The following is a 22398-nucleotide window of genomic DNA, read 5'->3' as shown; positions in this document are numbered from 1 at the left end:
CTATAAACATTTACAGGTTTCGGCTTATACGATATCCTCAATATGTGCCGAACCACGAACAATATTTTAACCCAAAAATTAACAAATTCATGTTCGGCTCAGACGATAATCATATTATGTGCCGAACCTTGAACATAAGAGGTTTCGGCTGATACGATATTCTCCATATGTGCCGAACCAGTAACAATATTTCAACCCAGAAATTAAAAAATTATGTTCGGCACATACGATTTTGGATATGTAAGCCGAATCAGTAATGATTCTATTCCGGGCTTCAGGATGTTGTTCGGCTTACTATGAAACTTTCATATAAGCCGAACTAGTGTCTAGCAAAAGGGTTGGAATTGGAAATTATAGGTTCGGCGCATGCAGTAAACAGATTCAGTAAGCCGGACCGTTCATCAATTGGTAGATTCGGCTCATAGATGTGAGCCGAACCTCAACCTGTTTCGCCGAACCATGATTCAAAAAACCTAACTTTTGATAATTGAGAGTTATAGAAGTGAGATTAAGTATAGGATATAAGTGTACCTGTGTATTAGAAGCATTGGGTTCCTCATCAATGTCTTCATCATCAGGATTTGGCTCATAAAAATCATCATCTTGAGTTTGTGTTTGAGTTTGAGCTTGAGTTTGAGTGGGTGTAAAATCATTCTCATAATCTAAGAAATCAGCCATTTCTGGATCATTGTTGTAGTTGATATGTATTTTCCTAGTTTTTTTAGATGAATGATGACCCTCCTCATCCTCCATTGAATCAAGAATTAGAATTTTCTCACTTTCTCCTTCTCTTTCTCTCCTTCTTAACCAAACCAAAACTTTGATTTTTTTTTTCCTCAAATTTTTCATCTAAACAACTCTTATAATTCTGAAAATTATTTTAATCACTAAACAAAATATTTAATCACTAATCAAGATTATTAACACTAATACGTAAAGGTCAGATTTGCCATTAAAAAAAAATTGGGTTAAGGGATTATCTGATTTTACTATTTCACAACCTTTTTTGTCTTCATTCAATATGCCTTGGAAGATTTTGGTATGCCCAAAATTATATTTCACAAAATGAGGTAGTCAATTAGTCAAGCAAAATATTTACTGGGCCAACATTCAGAGTGGCTGAACACTATCCTGCCCATCAGTTTGGTACTAGAGTGCCGAGCATGAGACGGGGTTTCACACATTTCAGTGACAGCCTCCTCTCTCCACCCGTCGCTCTTTCTTCCCCTTGGGACGAAAACCCTAAAACCCAAAATCCATGGCGGGCAATGAAGGAGAAAGCTCAAGCTCATCATCAGCAAAACCATTGATCGTCAGAGTCAAGAGAAAGTCTTCACAATCCCCACTCGAAGCTCTCTGTAAGTAAAAACTTGTTCTATTATCAACATTCTGAAATCCCTAATTTCTTTTTTACTGACATTTTTTTTCTTTCTTCGAATTGTAGGGTTAGAAATCAATGAAAGACCACTTAAAAGACCATTGGTTGACTTTGATAAACTGTCTATCACCACCGATTCATCCATTACAGGTCAGAAACCATTCAATCAATCACACAATTTAACCCTTTCCTTATTTTTAAATTTTTTTTTTCTTTCTGATTCTTGTTTTGTGTTTTTTCAGAGATTGTAGAGAGAAAGAAAGTATTGGTACAACATGTAGAGACAGTTGCTAGTTCAAAAGCCTCGATCCAAGTCTTGCAATCAATTGTGGTGGTTAGTGTTGTGTGAATTTCTTTTTTGAGTGAGAAATTGTGATTTGGGGAATTATAATTAAGCTTTTTTGTTGTTATGAGCAGCCTAACTCTGAAGATGCTGTTGATTTCAAAACTAAGGTTGAGGAACGAAGACAGACTTTCAAACAAGAGAATGTAAGTGGGGTTCTTTGCAATTATGTGAAATTCGGTTGTTTGTTAGTGAAATTGTTTGAAATGACATTTGGGATTCTTGTGTTGATGTCTGCAGAAGCAAGATAAGTTGCTGTTGAGAGCTAGAGAAAAGCATGAGGTATGTTTTTCTAAAGAAATGGGGTTCAGATTTTGATTTGTTTGTTAATGTGATACTTGAATGGTGTTTTTCTGATTGGTAATGTTAGGATATGGCAAAAAATGCTCGGTTTGAGCAAATATGGAAGAGGAGAAAGGGAAAGGGCATACATGAAATGTGCAATATTTATGATGTTGTTCGTGTTGATGAAGAGGAAGAAATACCAAAGAAGGTGGAACAAACAGAGTATGTGATTCTAATCTTCCTTGCGTGGTCGTTTTTCATCACTATATGGATCTATCTTTTTGCCTTCGGGGAATTTTACTAATTACATTTGTCGTATTGCAGAGACATGTCTTTGGAGGATAGTCAAATTTTGTGCAACTTTATGCCTCTTCTAAGGGAGTATCTTCCAGAGGTTGCCTCAGAGATCCAATCTGATATGTACTCATACATTAACAACGGTGGAGGTGCTCCCCATATGATTCACTCTTCTTGTCCTGGCCACTCCTCATTTTATGTGCTTGATGTTTGGTTATCTATGTGGTGTATCTAAATAATCCCTTGATTCATTGGACGTAAATATGTTATAACTACATGATCTTCTAGTGTTTTGCGAATTACTCTTCTTGGTCGTCCAACTCATGAATTATTTCTTATGTTTTGCTTGTATGTGCAGCTATGATGGATGATTACGTTTATGACTTGTACGCTGTGAAGGACGAGATGAACACAGCTGAACAAGAAGATGATCTGGATGCATATCCCCTGTAAGAATTGCTGCTTATGATGCTCAACTTTGAAATTTGAATGATAAAGGATTATCTTGTATTCAACCATGTATGTATTATCTGGTTTAGAGTTCAAGTAGGTGAAGATGATGATTACTATGATGGACCACAGGAATCTGAGTGGGATACCAGCGATTCAAACGGTATGTGCTGCTTATTTTGTTACCCTTCTTACTTTGGTTTGGTGATGTGTCCGCCACTGATAATCCACCAAATGAATACCTGGATGAGGTTTCGTCAGAACATAGACGTTAGATAATAGTTGAAAGGATAGATAGTAGGTACTACTTGCGAGGTGTTGGAGAGAGACAATGTATACATAAACACAAACCTTGATTAAAACCGAGGTGTGGTATCGTTGTTGTTTACATTATGTCTCTTCTTTTACCCCGCGAGTAACACCATTTATCTCCCGTATGAATTGCTGATTATTTCATTTAGCAGGACCCTGTCTGTGTTTTGACTTGAGCCTGTCTTTTCGATACTATATGACTACTTTTCAGCCACTATGCAACTATCTAATCTAATGCATGTAGTATTATAAAGATTTGATTGAAGTATCATAATAAAAATTAGTAGTATATTTATAAAAAAAACGAGATCTTTTATACGAAAGGCTACAAAAAGACCTTGTGATAGCATTAACAATGGATGCCAACAAAAAAAACCCTCAAATATTAAATATGGCTTTATTTTCAAGTGCAACGAAAGGAGGTAAATGTGAAAAATGCTAAATCTGCCAAATTCATCTGTCGAACTGGACTAAGCACACTTTTAAAGTATGTCCCACGCCAGACACATTGAAAGTGAACCTGGCAAAGCGAGTACTTTAAAAGTGTGCTTGACAACAAGTAATTTTGCAGAATCGGTTTAAAATTGAGCCTGGTGTGCAGTGAAGTCTGCCAAAAGTGCTTATTTCATAAAAAAATTGAATGGAGTTTATAATGACGCATGACTATATTGTAGTTCCTGTTGTGTCTATCACTCAAAAGCCGTAACTAAAGACAACTACATCTTCTTTTCATTTTTTTTTATCGATACTCTCAAAATTATATCACTAGGATGTTAATGCTATCACTGTGATGGACCAAAGTAATCTTATTGGGATACCAGTGATTAAAATGATATTTTCTTCCTATACTCCATTGTTCGTTAGACTAGTATTCTCTCTTTTCTCAGTAATTTTTGTATTCTCATGAAGTTTTATATCTGTCTCTGTTCAGCTGAAGATAATCCACTGAATGAATACCCAGACGAGGAGTCGTCAGAAGAAGAATCTGAGGAAGAGGAAGAGGAAGATGACGAGGATGAAGATGAGGAAGAGGATGAGGATGAGGATGAGGACAAGGAGGGTGTGACTTGTGTCAGAGGCTTCAGAGAACTTGATGAGTTCGGTAAAACTAAGACTCTACACAGTTCTGAAGACGAGTACTCGTATGAAGACGAAGATGAAGATACATTAGCTGATGATGAAGATGAAGATAGCTGGAAATGGAAACATCGCTGAGGCATATTGCTTCAACAAGAACACCGTATCAACATGTTCAGATGAAATTTTGAGGTTTGGGTCTATGAACTTTTGTGAATACTGTCAGCTGAATAGAATTTCAGTGCTTAGACTCGGGCTTTTATAGTAAGTAGTGTAAGAACCAAAAACATACGACTAAACTCTGCAATTAGCAGACGCATCTTTCCTAAGTTTCCTTTTGCTGCTGCGTTGTCTTGTTTGTGAAGATTGGAAAAGATGCGAGGGATCTTGAATCTTAATGATTTTCTGCGAAAATTGATGTGATGGTATTTTCATTTCTCGTCCTTCTCTTTCTAATTACAAGATAATAATACCCAAACCCACCCATAACAAGAAGAATGATGAATACATCAACCACCCCTCCCATGATCAGAAGCCATCTCTTTAAAACTGAGTTTTTGCCCTCTGTTCCAACAATTCCCTTGGGAGCCTTAACCCAGTAACTCCACATATTTATAGCCACCTCTTCTTCGTCCATTTGTTTTAAACCCCCGACAAGACCATAATGAACACACCGCTGACAAACATCTCCGGCATGAATGCCCACACCCTTATCGGAGTATAACAGAGCAACACAGGTACAATCATCAATGCACATACTCAGGCAAACATCTTTCCTGACATTAAAAACTTGAGGACTTCTCAGGATACTTCCAACACCCTTTATCTCAATCATCTCAACGGGTTCAGTTTTGCCACAGAACTCGCCAGAAAAACCCACGTTGCAATCAGATTGCACTGCCACTGGGTTAGCAGCCTTCTCTGAAAACTGGATGCATTGACAAGTATTGGATAGAGTACATATACTGTAAGGTCCACAAGCTAAAGGGAAATCACACATTTCATTCAGACAATGCTAGAGTACATATACTCTTTTGAATTGAATAATGATACAATCCCAGATTCCCATTTCTTTCAGACAATGCTAGAAATCTCACAAGTTTTTGTTTTCTCGATGATATCTGTGCAAATTTACGATGGTTTTGGTCGAAAAGCTTCAGACCTGTAGAACCCAATTCGGCAGACACGATATTCTGGCCTTCTGTAGGACTGAATTCCCAGTAAGAGTACTTGAATTTACCTGAGTTCAAATACACTCCTGTCAGTCAAAAGAGTAGAACATAGTTGAGTTGCCAGAGATAGAAGAAGTCAGTCGAGTCGAGAAGTTGAGTTCCTGACCCCAGAGAATTACATTCGCCGGGAAATCAAAACTTTGCCATTTTAGACGGTCCATTACATCCAGTAGAACAAGATTGCCTATATGCAGCAACTGTAATCTCTGCAAAAGCTGCAAACATCATGAACATGCAATAACAACGCAAAATAGATGCTCTGAAACACAACCTTCAGAAAATTTACCTCTACACCTTGCCCGGAAGTGCCACTAGTCCATCCAATTTGTCGCTCTGAACCCCTCAACAACAACACACCACCTTCTGTAAACTCCAACATACATTTATTCTTCGGATAAAATTTCGACACATGACCAGAATCCCAAACTTTGAACTCTCCAAGAAAAACTTGAAGTGAACACGAGAAACTACCATTAAAAGAATCTTCAACACCCAATGCAACCTTAAAACTAGGAACTGTTATTTTCTCAGGCTCCATTAGAAAAGCTCTTCCTATAAAACCCGCGTTACAATCTGATGGTATTGGGATTGTGACCTTATACCCAAGCGGAATGTCAGATTTACAGTGAACCTTGTATGCAATTAAATGAAAACATATTGTAAGAAAAATCCAGTAATATTTGCTCATGTATGGAAAGTATGATCTCTGTCAACCTGAAACAAAATTTCTACCGGAAAGAAACTAGTTGTTGTTGTTGTTGTCAGATTTCTTCGGGTTTAACTGTGTTTTATTAAATCGTGTTCTAGTACTGATTTTAAGATCAAGTCATTGAGAAGTGCTAAAATCATGAAATTAGATTGGGATGAAAATGTTTTTTTGTTGGTGTGACAATTTTAATATGATTGTGTTGGTGCAGTCCTACGCAAGCATGCACTGGAGAAATAAAGAAAAGTGTCCATCAAAATAATACTATCAATTTATTTATAGGACCACTCTTTATGATGATGGGATCTTTTAGGGGTAGGCTGGCCTAGAAAGTTTGTTTTAGATGACACATATCTCACGACTGGATGACGTTCATTTTTCTACAGTTCACCTTGATTAATTAGCAAGCACGCTATGGACAGTCAATATCGTTCGCCGGAGTTGTTACTGGCAAACTAAACAAACTTGTTTAATGTGAACAAGAGAGGTAACAAGCTGATATTGTTACTTCAGATATGTAAATAATTGAAATGCAACCGAGAATCGATCTTCTTATAAGAAGAACAAAAATTAAACACCTAAATATCAAACGGATTCGAGAAATAATTCCATGTTGACGCCTGGGGCATCAGGAGATGCACACTGGGTCTTTCTACCTTGAAAAACTGATCAAGTGCAAAATTCATTGGATTGTTGTCTTCATATAAGTAGCAAAGCTTGTTACACCCATCACACAAAGCTTTCAATCCCAGGCGACATAACATCGAGCAATCAACTACGTAAAGGGATTTCAAGTTTCTGCAGTAGACACCAATAGCTTTCCATCCTTCAAGTGTAGTCTCATGACAAGTGTTGTAGCAAAAATGTTCCAACAACACTCCTCGAGATTTGTACAGAAATGATATAATCTTAACCGCTGGATGGCGTAAGATTAAACTAGACTCGATGACTGGAGGGTCATTGCAGTCGAACAACAAATCCAAATCAGGCAACTTCCCTGGGTACCTCCTCATAAGTTGTAATATTCCCCATAGATTCAATGTATCTCTTGATTGATAAGCCTTCCCATAAGTCTCCAGATAAGCTTTACCACCAACAATTACTAATCTGAAGTTTGCTGTTCTCCTTGCACGCATTATCATATCGTTCGAGATTCCAGTCTTTTTCCATGGAGATAGGTCTTCATGTATCCAACGAAAGTATTTCGCAACAGTTTTCGGTTCAGCCAACTGGTTTTTTCTTGACTTTGCAACGGATAAATCCGTTGCAAATAGGTTTAGCGATAGCTTGTTGTTGTTGCTATATTCTAGTCGCAACAACTTCAAGCAGTTGCGAAATGGAAAATTTGGCTTCATGAATCCCCCAAGCGAAGTCTTTTAATCGTAGAACTAAATATATTTCTCATAGAAAACCTAGTTCAATATAGGACGACTCTAACTTTCAAATAAGATACAAAGTGTCAGGGATTGAACTTTTCAGTTGAAAGAGCATCTCTATTTACAATTTTTCAAGATAGAGGTTTGCTTAGAATTCAAACTAAGATAACTTGATATTCAAGCAAACACTTTCTCTGTTTAGATGAAACTCTAATTATGGTTTCAAGTAAGCATGTAAGAATTAGTCTTGCAATCAAATTATAAGAATATACACTGTGGTCCATTACGGAACCATGTATAATGACCGTTCTTTGGAAAATATAACTTTTGAACTATAAGCAATCTGATGTTCATTTAAACACGTAAGAATTGAATCATGATACAGATACACAAACGTTTTAGTGATCAATAATGTCTTACTGGTGTTTAAGAGAATCATAACAATGCTAAACATATTTAAAATAAGTCTTTGAACATCTGCTTAATTCTACTGGGGCCAAAAAACTCAATTTGAGATTTGTATTTAACATATAGATATGGTTTGTTTGGCCTTCATTCGTCTCTTACTGCTATAATTAGGTGCATTGATTTTTTTTGCTTGCTAATTATTTATTAGTTAATCGGGGATCACTATTATGATTTATGCCTGTATTGGCAACTCTGTTAAAATTATGTTACAAAGTGTTAAAGTTTCTCGAACAAATGCGCGGTAAGAAATTATCTCTGAACAATGCCACCAAATCTATGTTAATTAGTTCCTTGTCTGTAGATCAACCCGAAAACTTGGATTTTTCGGAAACTTAGATAGGATTGGTGTAACTTGTAAGGGGAGAGGTACACTACAAAAAGAGGCCTGTAGTGACGGTTTTTAAACCGTCACAAATACCAGAAAACCATCACATTAATGAAAAAGACCGTCACAAAAACACATTTGTTACGGGCGATAATCCGTTGTTACTACTGGGGTCACAAATGTTTTTTGTGACGGTTTGAGATCATTCGTTATGTTCGGTCAACCGTCACAAATAGTTATTGTATTTGTGACGTCTTGTCAATCCCTCATAAATCGTTTTCTTGCCGCCGGCAAACGGTTACTTTCTCCGGTGCCGGATTTTAGATTCTCAGAATTACAGAACTTTCAAAAATCTTAAGCCATTCATACAAAAATTAAAAAGCTTTGCATAACTCGTATCATTGCCACTGAACCAAAAACTTATACCATTCGTAACAAATTTTTACATTGTTACACCCTGCGACTCTGCTTCTCCCTTCCTCATCAGTACCTGGTCCAGATACTTGCTATACCAGGCTGCAATGCAAAAACGTAGCATGTTAGCACTTATTAAATTATCTTCATGTCATCTAAATCTAATGAAAAAGAAGAACAGGCAGAAGTTTATCAATATGAATCCAAGGATGCACGCACACATGTTATCTGCAGGGTTTTATCTTTTATGGAAGGAGAGAAATATAAGTATATTTGGCAGGAGACTTGGAAGTGAAGCAGAGTTCGTGAACAAATCTAACTTCCAACCCCCCAAATATCAATGTTGTTTCTTTTGGGACTTTTTGTCAAACACCTTGGAGACCTGATGCTAATGAAGGATTAATCAGTTTGCTGCTTGTTTGTAATCTTATATAGCTCCTTCCCTGCAATCCTTTAGCCTGCAACTTCGGATCCAAACCTGTGTATCTAGTCTAGTTCACTCACATTACTGTCAGTCTAGTTATCGACCTTGCTATGCCAATTGCTTCTGGCTATTTACACCATTGTGAACTGCAAGTGTAAACGTGGCAACTACCAGAGGATTCATAAGATTGTCCGCTAGTACTTTGTGGAAAAGTAAAATTGCAATCCTATATGAGCAATCATAAATACGGACATTAATAGCCTACCAAATACAAAAATATGTATGTACCAAAACCTTAAAAATATCATGAGAAACTATGATATAAGTACAGAAATTGCAAGCTAAGCGGTCAAATTACTCACCATAAGCTCTGACGGCATGGCCTGTTAGGCGCCAAAAATTAATCCAGCTTAGCAAATAATGACTGCAGATAAAAAATAAATCAAACAGTTATATCAATTATATGCCCAAAGCTTTCATCCGCGCAATATGGGTAACACTTCCTGTCTGGAACAAGTGTCAAACATAACCCTATATACTCTTGAGTTAAGAAATGACCCATGGACCCAGTGTTAAATTAAGGAAGCATCTCCAGGAGCCAAACCTTCCAAAGTAGCCTAACAGAGGCTTTTCTGCATATCCATACGCCAGCGTGTAATTCATTTCCATGAGGTGCCTAGTGTGGCATTGCTAAAGCAAAACTTGAGGATAAGCATGGTAGTAAAGTGTCCTAAAAACTCTGTCAAGTCTCAGTATGGAGCAATACAAGTTTTTCAAAAAAAAAATAATGTTTCCTTCATAAGATGGAGCCCCAAGAGAGCTGCAATTCTGATTGCCTATAGAACGCGAGCTTTGGAAATCAACATACTGTCATTAGGTGATAATCGTTCAGCAGATGTGTAAACATGGTGCAACAGAGACAGGGGTTATAAATACATCAAACCTATTGTTAATGAACAATACAAGAAGGAGAAAATACAATACTTACCACTGAAAAGAAACATATGTACTCTGTAGGTATCACGGTCCAAACCTGCTATAGAGAAAAATAACTAAGATGAGAAAAGCACAAGCAACTACATCCGCACTAGTTCAACGGAGAAGAAACCAAAAGAGAAGCAAGCAAACTTTAGCTTCATTAGAATCTTCCATGCCTCCAACATGGTCATAGAAAACATTTGCATATGGATCAAGCATCAATCTGAACAAAATGGTGGCATTCAGAAACCATATCCAGAATGAACCAATTCAGACGAAAACTACTCAAGACACAAATAACTGTGCTAATCTTCAAATAGGAAAGGTCAAATAGTAACTACGGATTAATCGTGAAATCTCGTTTCATGCAATTCCTCCAAATAATGAAATCTTGATCCTGCAAACACAAGATTTTCTGAGAATATCACTAGACCTGAACCTTTTTCTACTTCATCACACACAACCAACCAGACCTCTTTAACCATAAACTTCTACTCTAAGTCAACCTCAAAACAACCACATCTTTTCCAATTTCCATTAGAACCATCTTCTATGTCACTATCCAACCAAAACCCTGAACTACAGAACTTAGATCTAATAACCCCCTTCCTGATTTTCAAATTCCTTCACCATAGAACCGTTTCCCTTTTCAACCAACCTTAATTTACTGATTTGGGGAAGAACAGGGGAAAACCCTAATTCTCAAAGAAAATAAAATTAAACTCTTCCTAATCAATATAATTTCAATTCACACAATACCCATCTCAGATTTCATCAATTATAATCCAATCTACAAGAAACAAATTCGAATTGAGGAACACTAATTTACCTGATTTTGTGATTCTTCACCAGAACTGCTTCATCTCATCAATTCATCAACAACCCTCTTAATCTTCAGTGGTTACAACTCGATATCATCCTTGTTCTACCCAAACTCAGAGAACAAACCAACTTCAGAAAACCCTAACTCACTGGCTTCTCGATTCTTATTCCTCTTAACTCAAACAGCAACAACACCTCCACCATCTCTTAAACAAAGAAAAATTAAAACTGATACAAAAGAAAAAGAGGGGAAAAAAAACAAATACTGCACAACAAAGAAACAAATAATTAAAAGTAATATTAAGCAACAGAAGAAAAAAACCATTAATAGATGAGAGTAAGCTCAAGAGTAGTGATGGTTACAGAAGAGATGGACGAGATGGAGAGAAGGTAAGAGAAGCAAACCTCTCAGTGAAGAAGAACAGAAGGTAAGAGAAGAGAAAACCAGATCTGTTCTGTAAGTAGATAAGAAGAGAAAAAAAAATATAAAGGCTGAAAATTTTGTTTTGTCGGACCTTGCAACCGACCGAATTGGACTTTGACTTTGACTAACTTAAGTATTTGTGACGGTTGGTCATAAACCCTCACAAATAACCCTTATTTGTGACGCCCCTCTTTAAAAAACCCTCACAAATAAGACCTGTTTTGTAGTGGTAGGGGATGTAGATCCAACTAAGGAACAGTGGTCATGGCTCATTGTAGGATGAGTTTATCCCTCGTAAAGAAAAAATTACGTAGTATTATCATCATGTTCTAATGTGCGCCACTAATCTTATTTTGTGTATATATATATGTAGCATCGATAGAAAGACGCACAAGTGACAGTTCACCTAAAATTTCCAAGATTTCCTGCAAAAACACCGGCAACGCTGTAAAAGAGTTGTAGAACATAAAAGTAAGTCACTATCTTAGAATTGAATCAGATACTTTACACATATCTCTCAAGCTTTGTCGAATATATATTTTCATAATCCATGGATCTTTTTGACAGTGGCATCAACACCTTCTACCACGCACCAAAGAAAAATGGTGAAATGGGATTGAAATCCTTGAACTACTATTGACTACATCTCTGTATGCTACACTGAAGGGAGGTTTTGGCAGAAGATTTTCAGCCCCTCAAAAAGAGTTATTCCATAGGGTGCACGCTGACTTGCATAGTCTAAACCAAACGATTTTCACAATGTAAGTTGGTACTTATACACATACTTATAGGCATTTGTTCAGAATCATTGGTTTGAAGTCTTTGTTCAGTCAGATAATCTTCTTCTGTTGTTCGGGATATAAGCTGCCTTGTTGGTCCAGATGGACCAATTGATGCAGAAGCGAGATTCAAGTGCATTTCAGACGGTTTTATGGAACTAAGAAAGGATGTTCATGTAGGAAGTGGGTGAATATGTGTGCATAGGCCCAATGTGGGCAAAATGTGTATATAGGCCCAGCTTTCTAGGCAAAAAAATTATTTGTTGGAAGGTCCAAACCATGGAATCATGATTGATAAAAGGGATGGGGTGAGCAAAAAGCCCGGAACCGCGGATTTCACTTGTATCTGTCTACAAAATTACGGGTGAAACCCAATCGGCAAGCTTTATGGGCCAAACACAGATGAGATTCTCAAATCCGCACTTTAATCAGGTTGGTTGTTGTTGGACTTTGAAATCCACGAATTCACATACATCGTAGAGCAGTGAGGTTTTATAATAGCATCAGTAATAGTATTTCCTTGTTGGGTTCGAAACCACTACAATCTCCATCAACTACCAATAGTAGTAACCTAATTTTGATATAAACATGTTCAGCAAGATCAAAATGTTGCTGACGAGGGTTACACCAGCCACCAGCATTTCTTAGTGGACAGAAATTTGTTGCTGTGACAGTAATAGATCCTTTTAAATAATTTGGAATATCAACACATTTGATCTCATAACAAGCTCCACGTGTTGATCCTTTGTTGAACAAAGCAGTACTTATTCTGCTGTGTTAGTCCCATAACCTTGAGTATATAAATTTCCATACCCACAACCTCCGCCTGATGGAACCAAGCGTAATAAAGCACGTTGTTACTAATAATTAATATTTGTCACTCTCGAAATACAACAAATGACAAGATTTTGATTATTCAAACTAAGTTCAGTTTTCATTGTTTTTTTTTTTCAATTCACTAAATCCACGGTTCATCCGTATCCGGCCCGTATCACTCGCTGATCCGCGGATATCAAATCCGCGGGTGATTGGACCGGACAAGATTGGATTTGAAAAATCCGCAACTTTGACAGATTGGATACGGGTGGTCCTTAATCTGCATCCGTCTGTCTGTTACCCATCCCTAATAAAGGGATACTAATATTGGCAAGAGTATACCCATTTGGAAATCCAATGGTCAAAATTATTTTATTTTATTTGAATACTATGTCAATCCTGGTATCTCCTTTTATAAACTTAGATTCTTACTCTACTTGAAACTTCCAAAATTTTCCCCCATTAGCAATCAGAATTTATCCAATTACTTAAAAAATTTCTCTATTGTCATTTGCATTTTACCTATAATAACCGTCGTTTAATTGGGGGCCCCAAGAAAAAATTGGAGGCCTCCCACTACAAGACAAAATAGGTCATCAAAACCTAATGTTGGTTACCCCTTATCCCAAAATTTTAATGTCTAACTACCCCTAAAGGATTAGTGCTAATAATTAGTTAAGTTACGCTGATTAGTGCGTTTAAGTTAAAATCATATTTAAGAATTAAAATTGGTGGTGGTGGGGGGGGGAAGTTGTGTTTTTATGTGTGGAGAAGAAGAAGAAGAGTCTTGGGGGAAAACTTGTGGTTTTTAGAAATGAGTGATTCAAATAGAGGAAATGATGTTGGTGAAGGTTGAAATAACAAACATGATTGTGCTTATATATGGTAAAATTGTCTTAAATTCTCTAATGAATTGGATATATGTCACAACACAGACCAAGAGTCGTCAATGTCGAAGGGTGTATACCCTAACGACTCTACAAAGTCGTCAATGTATTGACACCAAAAATGACGACTCAAACCTGCAACTTTTCCAGGTTATGGAAAATCGTCAGGGTAATATGATACACCCTGAAGATTTTTAGTAACTTGGGTCAGGAGTCGTTATTTTGTGTGTTTATACCAAGACGACTCTGAAATTTTTAGGACGGAGAGACTGTTTGTTTTTCACCGAGGATGGTTGATACTTAGAAAAGGGTCATTCATAGAGGATCGTCATAGGTTTCTATATTATGATAACGACTCTAATATAGGGTAAAAAAATATGAAAATCAGAAATAAGATCGTTATCTTCCTCATCGTATACCCTAACGATTTTTTATGTCCCTACATGCATATGAAAAATTGTTAGGGTTTAGGCTTGTCGGGTTGACGACCCTCTTACCGTATCTGAAATTTTTCGGGTGATTTTTTCTTATTTCTTAGAGTCGCTAATGGAGGAGAAAAAAAGAGTGGAGAGAGTGAGAAGGGAAGGAGTCTGATTTCTTTGTTTAGAAACTTAGATGAATCGGGGCTTAGGATTAAGGGTTAATATGATTTTAAGATTTATTCTTAGTGAAGGGTAAAATAGTATTTTCATTTTATTATTTTTACGCCCCTAAAATATTTAGGGTGGGAAAAAAATGGCTGAGGCCTCTAATTGTGTTTCAGGCCTCCAATTAAACGACTATCTACAACTATTAAAGTCTCATATAACATAGTATTTGCAATGTGATCCAAAACCTGCGATCATGAACCCATACTTTTTATTTTATTTTTTGAAAAACCAACTTGCATTCATATTCAGAGAGATTTACAGGGACTATCGAAACAAGAACTTGATAACAGCAGGCGGAGTATACCGTCATTGCATAGAACTAACATAAGATCTAGCAAACTTAGCAAGCGTATCAGCTGCTTTATTTTGCACTCGACCAACATACTGAACAGACACATTACACAAATTATTTAACAGACCACAACAGGCTAACAAGAGAGACTTGTCAATCCACGACACACTATTTATAGAACCATACAAAGCATCAACTAGTTTTTTACAGTCAGACCTGATGAGGACATTAGATAACTGATGAGAGGATAACCATTGCAGAGTTGTGTGTAAAGCGATCATTTCCCCATGTATTATATTCCTTTCCCAGATTGGGGATGCGGAAGCTGTCATAAAGGAGGCAAATGGAGTGGTAAGAACAAACGCAATACCTGCAGTATGAGAGTTAGGTAAAATGGAAGCATCAACATTCATATGGAAGTTGTAATTATGATCATCAGAGGTAGGAAAAATTTGAGCATGGTGGGGTTGTTGTCGAACTGCCATAGTAATATTCGGAACTGCAAGGGTAGTAGTCTGAACATTCGAAGTAAGTTGCCAACTAATGCGATGAAATCTGCAGAACTCCACAATTTTATGAATACTAGATTGGGGGGATTGGGCAGTGTGTTCAAAAGCTAGAGTGCAACGAGCCTTCCAAATATGCCACAGAATAACCACAATAAGATTTAGTTTTTGGCGATCTCTGAAGTTAAAAGTACTGTCTGGATCACTCCATCCTTGCAACCAATCATTCACAGAATACTGAGATGTAATCATAGAAGAGTAATGAGGTAAAAAATGAGACCATATAGCAGCTGCAAAGGGGCATTGCAGAAGAAGATGAGTAGCCGTTTCCACCTGAGAATCACAAAAATAACAAGAAGTATTCTGAAGGTGCAAGTGCTTATCCAGACGATGAAGAATCGGAAGAATTTGATGAGCTAGCTTCCACATAAACAACTGACATTTATAAGGGACTCCTAAATGCGAAATACTGAAGTGACCAAAGTATTTGATGAACCCATACTTGCTCTTTAAAATTACTGAAGTGACCAAAGTCCATTCCGGTGTTAAAAGTTTCATAATCCAAAATTTACATGGTTGCTAATGGATACCATTTTACATGGAAATGCACCAAAATCCGAACAACCCTTACTACGACACATTTTTAGATTAACAGGGTGTATTGGATAAGGATTTAGATAGATATCTAACAATCCTAAAAACTCTTAGGTATTCAATTAGGATATGTCATGATTCATTAAATATCCGAGGTATTCAATTAGGATATGTCAGGAATCTTTAAATATCCGAGGTATTCAATTCATTTAAGATGTCTTAGGATAGTTGAGGAGAAGGATATATCAGGATTGTTATGGATATCTGTAGGAAAATTATGCATATTATTATCTCATTATAATCTCAACCCAAACCACAAGAGTTACACGGATTGTAGTGGACAATTTTTTTTTGTTTTTTTTATCACATCATACTATGTCTTTTTCCCCACCACTACCACACACCACCAACCAACACTAGCACCACCATCGCCATCGACCACCCACCACCACCACTACTAACCACCACCATCGCCACCACACACCACCAACACTAGCTCCACCACCATTGTCGATCATCGTCACCGACCACCACCACCAACAACCACCGCTGCCACCACAAATACCACACACCACTAGCCCCACACACCACAGCCATCTCCTCAATTTTATTGATAGGCTTTTTTTTGAAAGGAAAAAATGATCTTCACTTTTTATAAATCTAAATTAATCTTAACTCAGTCCAATATAATCCAAAATTATATATTTATAAGAATCTATAAGATTCTTTTAAGAAACCTTATAAATCCACTAGATTCGAGTAAATTAACATCTGTTTTTATCCATATAAATCCTGATCCAGTACACCCCTGTAAGTCTCGGCTCGCCTATTAAAGTAGAAGTAAAAAGTTCGATTCAAGTTCATTGGAATCCCATTTTTCACGATTTAGGGCAAAACTGTTAATCAGAGCTGAAAAACAATGATTCTCCTCCTAAGAAAGGTAATCCCCGAACATCCTTCATCATCATCACTTATTATCCCTCTGCATAATCATATCCATTCCTTATTATCATCTCTAAAAACATCCCATTTCGAAAATGTTGTAATTAATCACTGTAAGTCTGGAAAAATTGAGAAAATAGATAATGCTATGGATTACTTTAACAGTATGATTTCGATGATTCCACTTCCATCTAGTATTGCATTCAATCATATACTCAGTTCAGTTTCTAAAATTGGATGTTACTCGGATGTAATCACAATGTATAAGAAGATGAATGATATTGGAATTGAACCTGATAATGTTACATTGAACATTTTGATAAATTGCTGTTGCGAATTGAAGGAAATTGATTATGGGTTTAGTTTGTTTGGTGGGATTATTAAGAGGGGTTATGATCCTGATGTAATTGCATTTAGTAGTTTGATTAAAGGGCTGTGTTTGCAAGAGAAGATTTATGATGCACATAAACTGTTCGATAAAATGGTTGAACTGGGTGTTCAACCTAATGGAGCTGCGTGTGGTGCGTTAATTACCGCGCTTTGTAAATCTGGTGAATTAGATGTTGCAGTTGGGTTGCAGAGGAATATGGGGAAATGGAATTGCGAAGCGAATGTTTATTTGTATGGTGTGGTTATGGATGCTTTATGCAAAAGAGGATCAGTTGATGAGGCTCTGACTCTCTTTTCTGAAATGGTACAAGTTGTTCCGGATAATGTTGTGTTTAATACTCTGATTGACGGGCTATGCAAGTCTGACAGGTTAAGTGAGGCTGCTAGATTATTCGATAGCATGTCTAGTCGAGGAGTTTCTGCAGATGCACATACTTATAATTCTCTAATTCATGGATTATGCAAAAGAGGATTAGTTGATAAGGCTCTGAATCTCTTTTCTGAAATGGTAGATGATTCGAGAATTGTTCCGGATTCTGTTGTGTTTAATACTCTGATTAACGGACTATGCAAGTCTGACAGGTTAAGTGAGGCTGTTAGATTATTCAATAGCATGTCTAGTCGAGGAGTTTCTGCGGATGCACATACTTACAATTCTCTGATACATGGGTTTTGCCGACGTGGGTTGTGGGAGGAAGCAAGCAGATATTTTGGTAAAATGGAGGGGAGTGGGATTGCTTGCACGGTAGTTACTTTTACTATATTAATAGATTCTCTGTGTAAAACTGGTAACGTAGAAGAAGCTTACGAGATATTTAAAGAGATGATTGGGTCAGGAAAAGAACCTAATGTTATGACCTATAATTCTATGATGAATGGTCTGTGTTTAATAGGTAAACTAGAGGAGGCACAGAGATTGTTTGACTCGATGGTGGAAAACGGCCTGGAACAAAACATTTACAGCTTCGGTGTGATGATTCATGGATACTGCAAGAGTTCTAGGTTGGATGAAGCCATTCAACTCTCTAAGGAAATGCAAAAGAGAGGATTGAAACCGAACCAAGTTACTTACACTACACTGATAGATGGATTATGCCAGGCGAGAGAAGTTAGAACTGCAGAGAGAATGTTAACTGTAATGCAGTCTAATGGCTTATCTCCGGATATAGTTACTGCATCACTGGATGGACTTTTTAAGAATCGGCATGTCGATGCGGCAATAGAATTGTTACGCTCCGTGGAAGATAAGGGGATTGAAATTGATGTACCGATGTGCAATATATTAATCAATGGGTTGTGCAAAGCTGGATATTCTGACAAGGTAAGGAAACAATTTTTTGAAATTCCTAACAAAGGATTAGTTGCTGCCTTAACACTATGATCAGCTGCATATGGAAAGAAGCGGATTTTTGTTTCAGGCCGAAAAGTTCATCATCCAAATGGAAATCAAAGGTTGCAGCCTGATACCATTGTCTATAATAGCATTACTAAGGGTTATTGTAAGAAAAATATGTTATAAGAGCAGTAGAGTTTCTCAAAGGAATGCGTTGAAAGAAATTTTCACCAGGCAAAGCCACTATAATTAGTTCCTTCCTTGTGGAATCTAGATTAGATTGATGTAAGGGAATTTCATGAGGTTTCTGTGGAAAAGCTCGCACTACGGGTGGAGGTGATATCTCTGAAATTCAGGATAAATTCTTCTTTTCTCTTTGTGAACTTATTGGGGGTTTGGTTAGCCACAGTTGCTGTGTCCCCATTGCAAGAGTCACTGCAGAGTTCCGTTATGCTTATCAAAAGAATCTCTAATGATAAGTCGGAGGATGTTCCGTTATGCTTATGACACTCTTTTTGTATGACAGAGTCCCTTGCTGTTCCGTTTGTAGTTTGTATCTTTCACCAAGTGTATTTTCATTCATCCTAAAAAGCAAAATGTATATGAGGATATCTGGATACACCTTTCAGAAATAACTTTTTGATTTTTAAAATGTATTTTAAAGGCAAAAAAAGTTGATTTTTATGGAGTAGATTATTTTTAACTTTTCATTTAGACGATTAATTTCTGTTTTTAAAGAAGCAGAAGCACTTCAATATAACTGTCTAGGATGAACAGATGAACTCTAATTTACAAAAACTTATGGCCTAGGCTTCATTAATTTTTTCTTTTTTTTTTTTCGGATAAAATAATCGTAGTTGGGATGAAAAAGAAACATATTTTGAGGCATATTCAAGGTTCGGCCGATAACATATGTTTTTGCCTAGGTTCGGCTGATAATTTTTCTGCCGAATTTAGACAAATGTATGCCTCAAAACAGGTTTCATGAAAAAGATAGAGAAGAATGAATTGACATGATATGGTGCTGGACATTGGGATGATAAGCAGCAGCAAAAACTGAACGTCAGGTTTTTGTTTGTTGCTGGTGTTGCTAGTTGGTGTTGTTGATAAGAAGATTGATGCTGTGGTTTTGATAGGTGTTTTTGGATTCACCCTAAACCGTCAGACAATTAATACATAAACAACAAATCATGCATACAGAATTAAACAGCAACTGCAACAACCAACCAACCAAATCATTCCAAACGCTAATATCAATTTAGGTAATGACTTTCATGCACACAAACTAACAAGAAACACTAAAAAAAAACTTAGGTGTTGAAGTATGAATGTAGCATAGAATTTGGACGTAAAACATAGCTTTCATCTAAATCATCTCCCCCTTGTCATCTATTTGTTAATCTCTATCTGTCTATGATTGAGTATCTATAACTCGTTAATTAATGAGTTGACTATCATGCTTGTTATCATCAACTCCACGTATACTATACCTACTTACTAACCTAATTTAATTGAAATGCCGCACTCCCAATATGAATCATAGTACACTCCATCATTGTCACTGTCTGTCTGCCATGCCCATGGATCAAAAAAAAATTCCAGCAGTTCTGAACGAACCGCTACATGAGAACCCAGACTGTAAAAGAGAAATGATGATCCTTTTTTAAAATAGCGAGTCCCATTTGAAGTGATGGAATTCCACTAAAATACATTTTATATGAGAGACCGGCTGAGGTCAAAGTCATACCATTCCCAATGGGTTCACCATTATTAAGTCTCCGGTGTGATTGTTTACTGGAAAATGGAAATACTACTTAAGTTGAGAAGTGGGGCTGAATTGACGTGATAAGAACATCACTTTTCTGGTGGTGTTGATATGAATATGGTGGAACAGGTAACGGTGTTAAATGGGTTCTTCTTGATACAATTAACGTGGTTAATCGGTAGAAATTTTGGATAGTAGTGATGAATTTGATGCTAGGGTAGAAACTTTTCTAAAATTTTGAATTTTAATTAAGGTGATTGAGGAACTACAGTACTGAAATTTTGCGTTTTCACTTTTGGGTTCAATTGATTGTGTGGTAGGTTTTAACAATTGTTTGTTTGAATCTGTTTTTGAATTAAGAGGAGTTTGATTTTAAATGGTGGTCTAGGCCTACTGTGATAATGAAATAGTGGTATAAGTAATATCAGAGGTTGATGATATCAGAGGAAGTAATAACTAGTGAGGTTGATGATTTAGGCATTGGAAGCAGTTGGATATGGAGCAAGAGATAATCTATGTGTTCAAAAGTTTTACTAGTGATTCCATTTTCTTCACTTTTCTTACTTAATTCTATTTTATTTAATTGAAGAACTGTACTTTCAATCTTTTTTTGTTAATAATTAAAATTGGGTAGTTGTAATTTTGAATGGATTAATAATTTACGATTTTCAATAGATGCAAACCTTAATTGAATTTCCACCGGTTACTTCTAGACCGGAGAAGGTATCGGCGCTGGAGAAGAAATAGAGCATGTCTGCGATCTTGGACACCCACCAAAGTGTGGGCGGCATTAACCATTCATTATGTGAACGAGTTTAGAACCCTATGATTCAACTAGATAGTGTGTTGGTCATTTAACACGGTTTAACCAGGTCCTAGTCACATGGGGGCTTCAATGTCTTTTCCTAATCCTGAATTATTGCCACATACACAGTAACGTCTGTTACCGTTTTCTCAAAAAAAAAACGGGACGGATAAGATCAATCCATGGACATTAAATTAAATATGAAAAAAACGTGTCATTTTCTTAAATACAATTCCCCACATGGACACTTTATTAAAAATCCCATATGAATATAAGATCGAACTTGAACGCAAAATGTAGCTTTCATCTCCCCCTCCTGGCATCTCTAATCTCTCTATAATGCAACATCAGTCGATCAAAACTAAAAGAAAAATGTAGGCATCAATCAATCCCATTCCCTACTTGTTATCATCAACCGCACTCACTAGTCACTACTACCTACTTGAGACAGACTAAGAGTATAACCTAATTATATTGCAATATCGCACTCGGATCCCATGAATTTTTTATTTATAGTATTATTGCCTTGCGTCTCTCAACCGGTATTGAACAGTTACACTCGCTATATTTCCTCGCTGTCTGTCAGCCGTGACCATGACAAATCCCATCAACGAAATACTAATTGGTCCTACAAATAATATACTAAGAAAGTCTAGTCCAGTGAATCTAGTCAATTGTTCGTTTGGTCCTATTTGGTAATATAAATTATAATTTGGTCCTCAAAATTATGGTTTGGTCCTAGAATGATATCATGGATGATGTAAATGTCAACTTGTAGTGGTAGAAATACCCTTTTGGATAAGGACCATATATATAGTTAAAAAGTAAGAGAGATTAAATCATTCTCAGATTTACTTTCTCTCTTATCTTTCCAGATCTAATCTCTCTCTCTTTTTCTTTCTTCTTCTTTTTCCTCCTGTTAATGGCGTCTCCATTTTTTTTCTTCTATTTTTCTTCCTGCTGCTGTAAACGATGGTGATGAAGGTGAAAATCGATTTAGATATTTAGATCGGTAGTTGTAGACGATGGATACGATGATGTTGGTACCGTTAAATACGATATTTTTAGGGTTTTCTTTCTTTTTTTTGCTGTTGTTGAAGATGAAGATGATGAAGAAGATGAAGATATGTTGTTGCTGCTGCTGTTGACGATGAAGATGATGGTGTTAATCTTGATTTTGATGATGATGATGAAGAAGATGAAGACGATGGTGTTAATCTTGATTTCTTTTTTCTGCTGTTATTGACGATGAAGATGATGAAGAAGATGAAGATATGTTGTTGTTGCTGTTATTGACGATGAAGACGGTGGTGTTAATCTTGATTTTG

The 22398-nt window shown here is 36.7% G+C and overlaps 5 protein-coding genes and 1 long non-coding RNA gene across 12 annotated transcripts; 2 read left to right on the top strand and 4 right to left on the bottom strand.

Annotated features, from left to right (window-relative positions):
• The first annotated feature begins 1175 nt into the window (after positions 1-1175).
• LOC113357791 (RNA-directed DNA methylation 4-like) lies at positions 1176-4570 on the top strand. Its single transcript, XM_026601247.1, has 10 exons — positions 1176-1358; positions 1445-1528; positions 1621-1712; positions 1796-1867; positions 1962-2003; positions 2092-2228; positions 2331-2452; positions 2662-2752; positions 2843-2916; positions 3997-4570. Exons 1-10 carry the CDS (start codon positions 1259-1261, stop codon positions 4278-4280), a joined length of 1098 nt encoding a protein of 365 aa, XP_026457032.1. The 5' UTR covers positions 1176-1258; the 3' UTR covers positions 4281-4570.
• On the bottom strand, positions 4537-5142 carry LOC113360199. Its single transcript, XM_026603735.1, has one exon. The coding sequence runs from the start codon at positions 5140-5142 to the stop codon at positions 4537-4539; it is 606 nt and encodes a 201-aa protein (XP_026459520.1).
• LOC113357793 (G-type lectin S-receptor-like serine/threonine-protein kinase At5g35370) lies at positions 4640-6215 on the bottom strand. Of its 3 annotated transcripts, none has more exons than XM_026601248.1 (3): positions 5661-6215; positions 5481-5589; positions 4640-5382 (listed from the first exon to the last, which is right to left on the bottom strand). In XM_026601248.1, the coding sequence occupies exons 1-3, from the start codon at positions 6060-6062 to the stop codon at positions 5144-5146; spliced, it is 750 nt and encodes a 249-aa protein (XP_026457033.1). In that variant the 5' UTR covers positions 6063-6215; the 3' UTR covers positions 4640-5143. The 3 variants fall into 3 exon arrangements, with proteins under 3 accessions (XP_026457033.1, XP_026457034.1, XP_026457035.1); XM_026601249.1 differs by having other exon boundaries at positions 5481-5580; XM_026601250.1 differs by having other exon boundaries at positions 5481-5571.
• Positions 6216-8378: 2163 nt separating this feature from the next.
• Positions 8379-11337, bottom strand: LOC113361755. Of its 5 annotated transcripts, none has more exons than XR_003365309.1 (5): positions 11293-11337; positions 10895-11152; positions 9692-10120; positions 9450-9511; positions 8379-8765 (listed from the first exon to the last, which is right to left on the bottom strand). It is a non-coding gene; the product is annotated as an uncharacterized LOC113361755 (long non-coding RNA). The 5 variants fall into 5 exon arrangements; XR_003365310.1 differs by adding an exon at positions 8883-9313 and having other exon boundaries at positions 10895-11329; XR_003365307.1 differs by having other exon boundaries at positions 9692-9777; positions 10076-10120; positions 10895-11329.
• Positions 11338-14749: 3412 nt separating this feature from the next.
• On the bottom strand, positions 14750-15799 carry LOC113360198. The gene has a single exon (XM_026603734.1). It carries the CDS (start codon positions 15797-15799, stop codon positions 14750-14752), a length of 1050 nt encoding a protein of 349 aa, XP_026459519.1.
• An 865-nt stretch (positions 15800-16664) lies between these two features.
• LOC113357790 (pentatricopeptide repeat-containing protein At1g62930, chloroplastic-like) lies at positions 16665-19186 on the top strand. Its single transcript, XM_026601246.1, has one exon. It carries the CDS (start codon positions 16755-16757, stop codon positions 18546-18548), a length of 1794 nt encoding a protein of 597 aa, XP_026457031.1. The 5' UTR covers positions 16665-16754; the 3' UTR covers positions 18549-19186.
• Positions 19187-22398: the final 3212 nt, after the last annotated feature.

Source organism: Papaver somniferum, chromosome 3 (assembly GCF_003573695.1).
Source record: "Papaver somniferum cultivar HN1 chromosome 3, ASM357369v1, whole genome shotgun sequence".
NCBI lineage: Eukaryota > Viridiplantae > Streptophyta > Magnoliopsida > Ranunculales > Papaveraceae > Papaver > Papaver somniferum.
The sequence above is the reverse complement of the archived record's forward strand: the minus strand, read 5'-3'. Positions and strand labels throughout refer to the sequence as shown.

Excerpts from the sequence above, each read along its gene's own strand:
- LOC113357791 (XM_026601247.1), top strand. The coding sequence starts at position 1,259 with ATGGCGGGCAATGAAGGAGAAAGCTCAAGCTCATCATCAGCAAAACCA. Across the intron at positions 2,004-2,091 it reads GAGCTAGAGAAAAGCATGAG|GATATGGCAAAAAATGCTCG; the intron begins GTATGTTTTTCT and ends TGGTAATGTTAG. Across the intron at positions 2,917-3,996 it reads GGATACCAGCGATTCAAACG|CTGAAGATAATCCACTGAAT; the intron begins GTATGTGCTGCT and ends GTCTCTGTTCAG.
- LOC113360199 (XM_026603735.1), bottom strand. The coding sequence starts at position 5,142 with ATGTGTGATTTCCCTTTAGCTTGTGGACCTTACAGTATATGTACTCTA.
- LOC113357793 (XM_026601248.1), bottom strand. The coding sequence starts at position 6,062 with ATGAGCAAATATTACTGGATTTTTCTTACAATATGTTTTCATTTAATT. Across the intron at positions 5,590-5,660 it reads CTTCCGGGCAAGGTGTAGAG|CTTTTGCAGAGATTACAGTT; the intron begins GTAAATTTTCTG and ends TGATGTTTGCAG. Across the intron at positions 5,383-5,480 it reads GGCGAATGTAATTCTCTGGG|GTAAATTCAAGTACTCTTAC; the intron begins GTCAGGAACTCA and ends ATTTGAACTCAG.
- LOC113360198 (XM_026603734.1), bottom strand. The coding sequence starts at position 15,799 with ATGAAACTTTTAACACCGGAATGGACTTTGGTCACTTCAGTAATTTTA.
- LOC113357790 (XM_026601246.1), top strand. The coding sequence starts at position 16,755 with ATGATTCTCCTCCTAAGAAAGGTAATCCCCGAACATCCTTCATCATCA.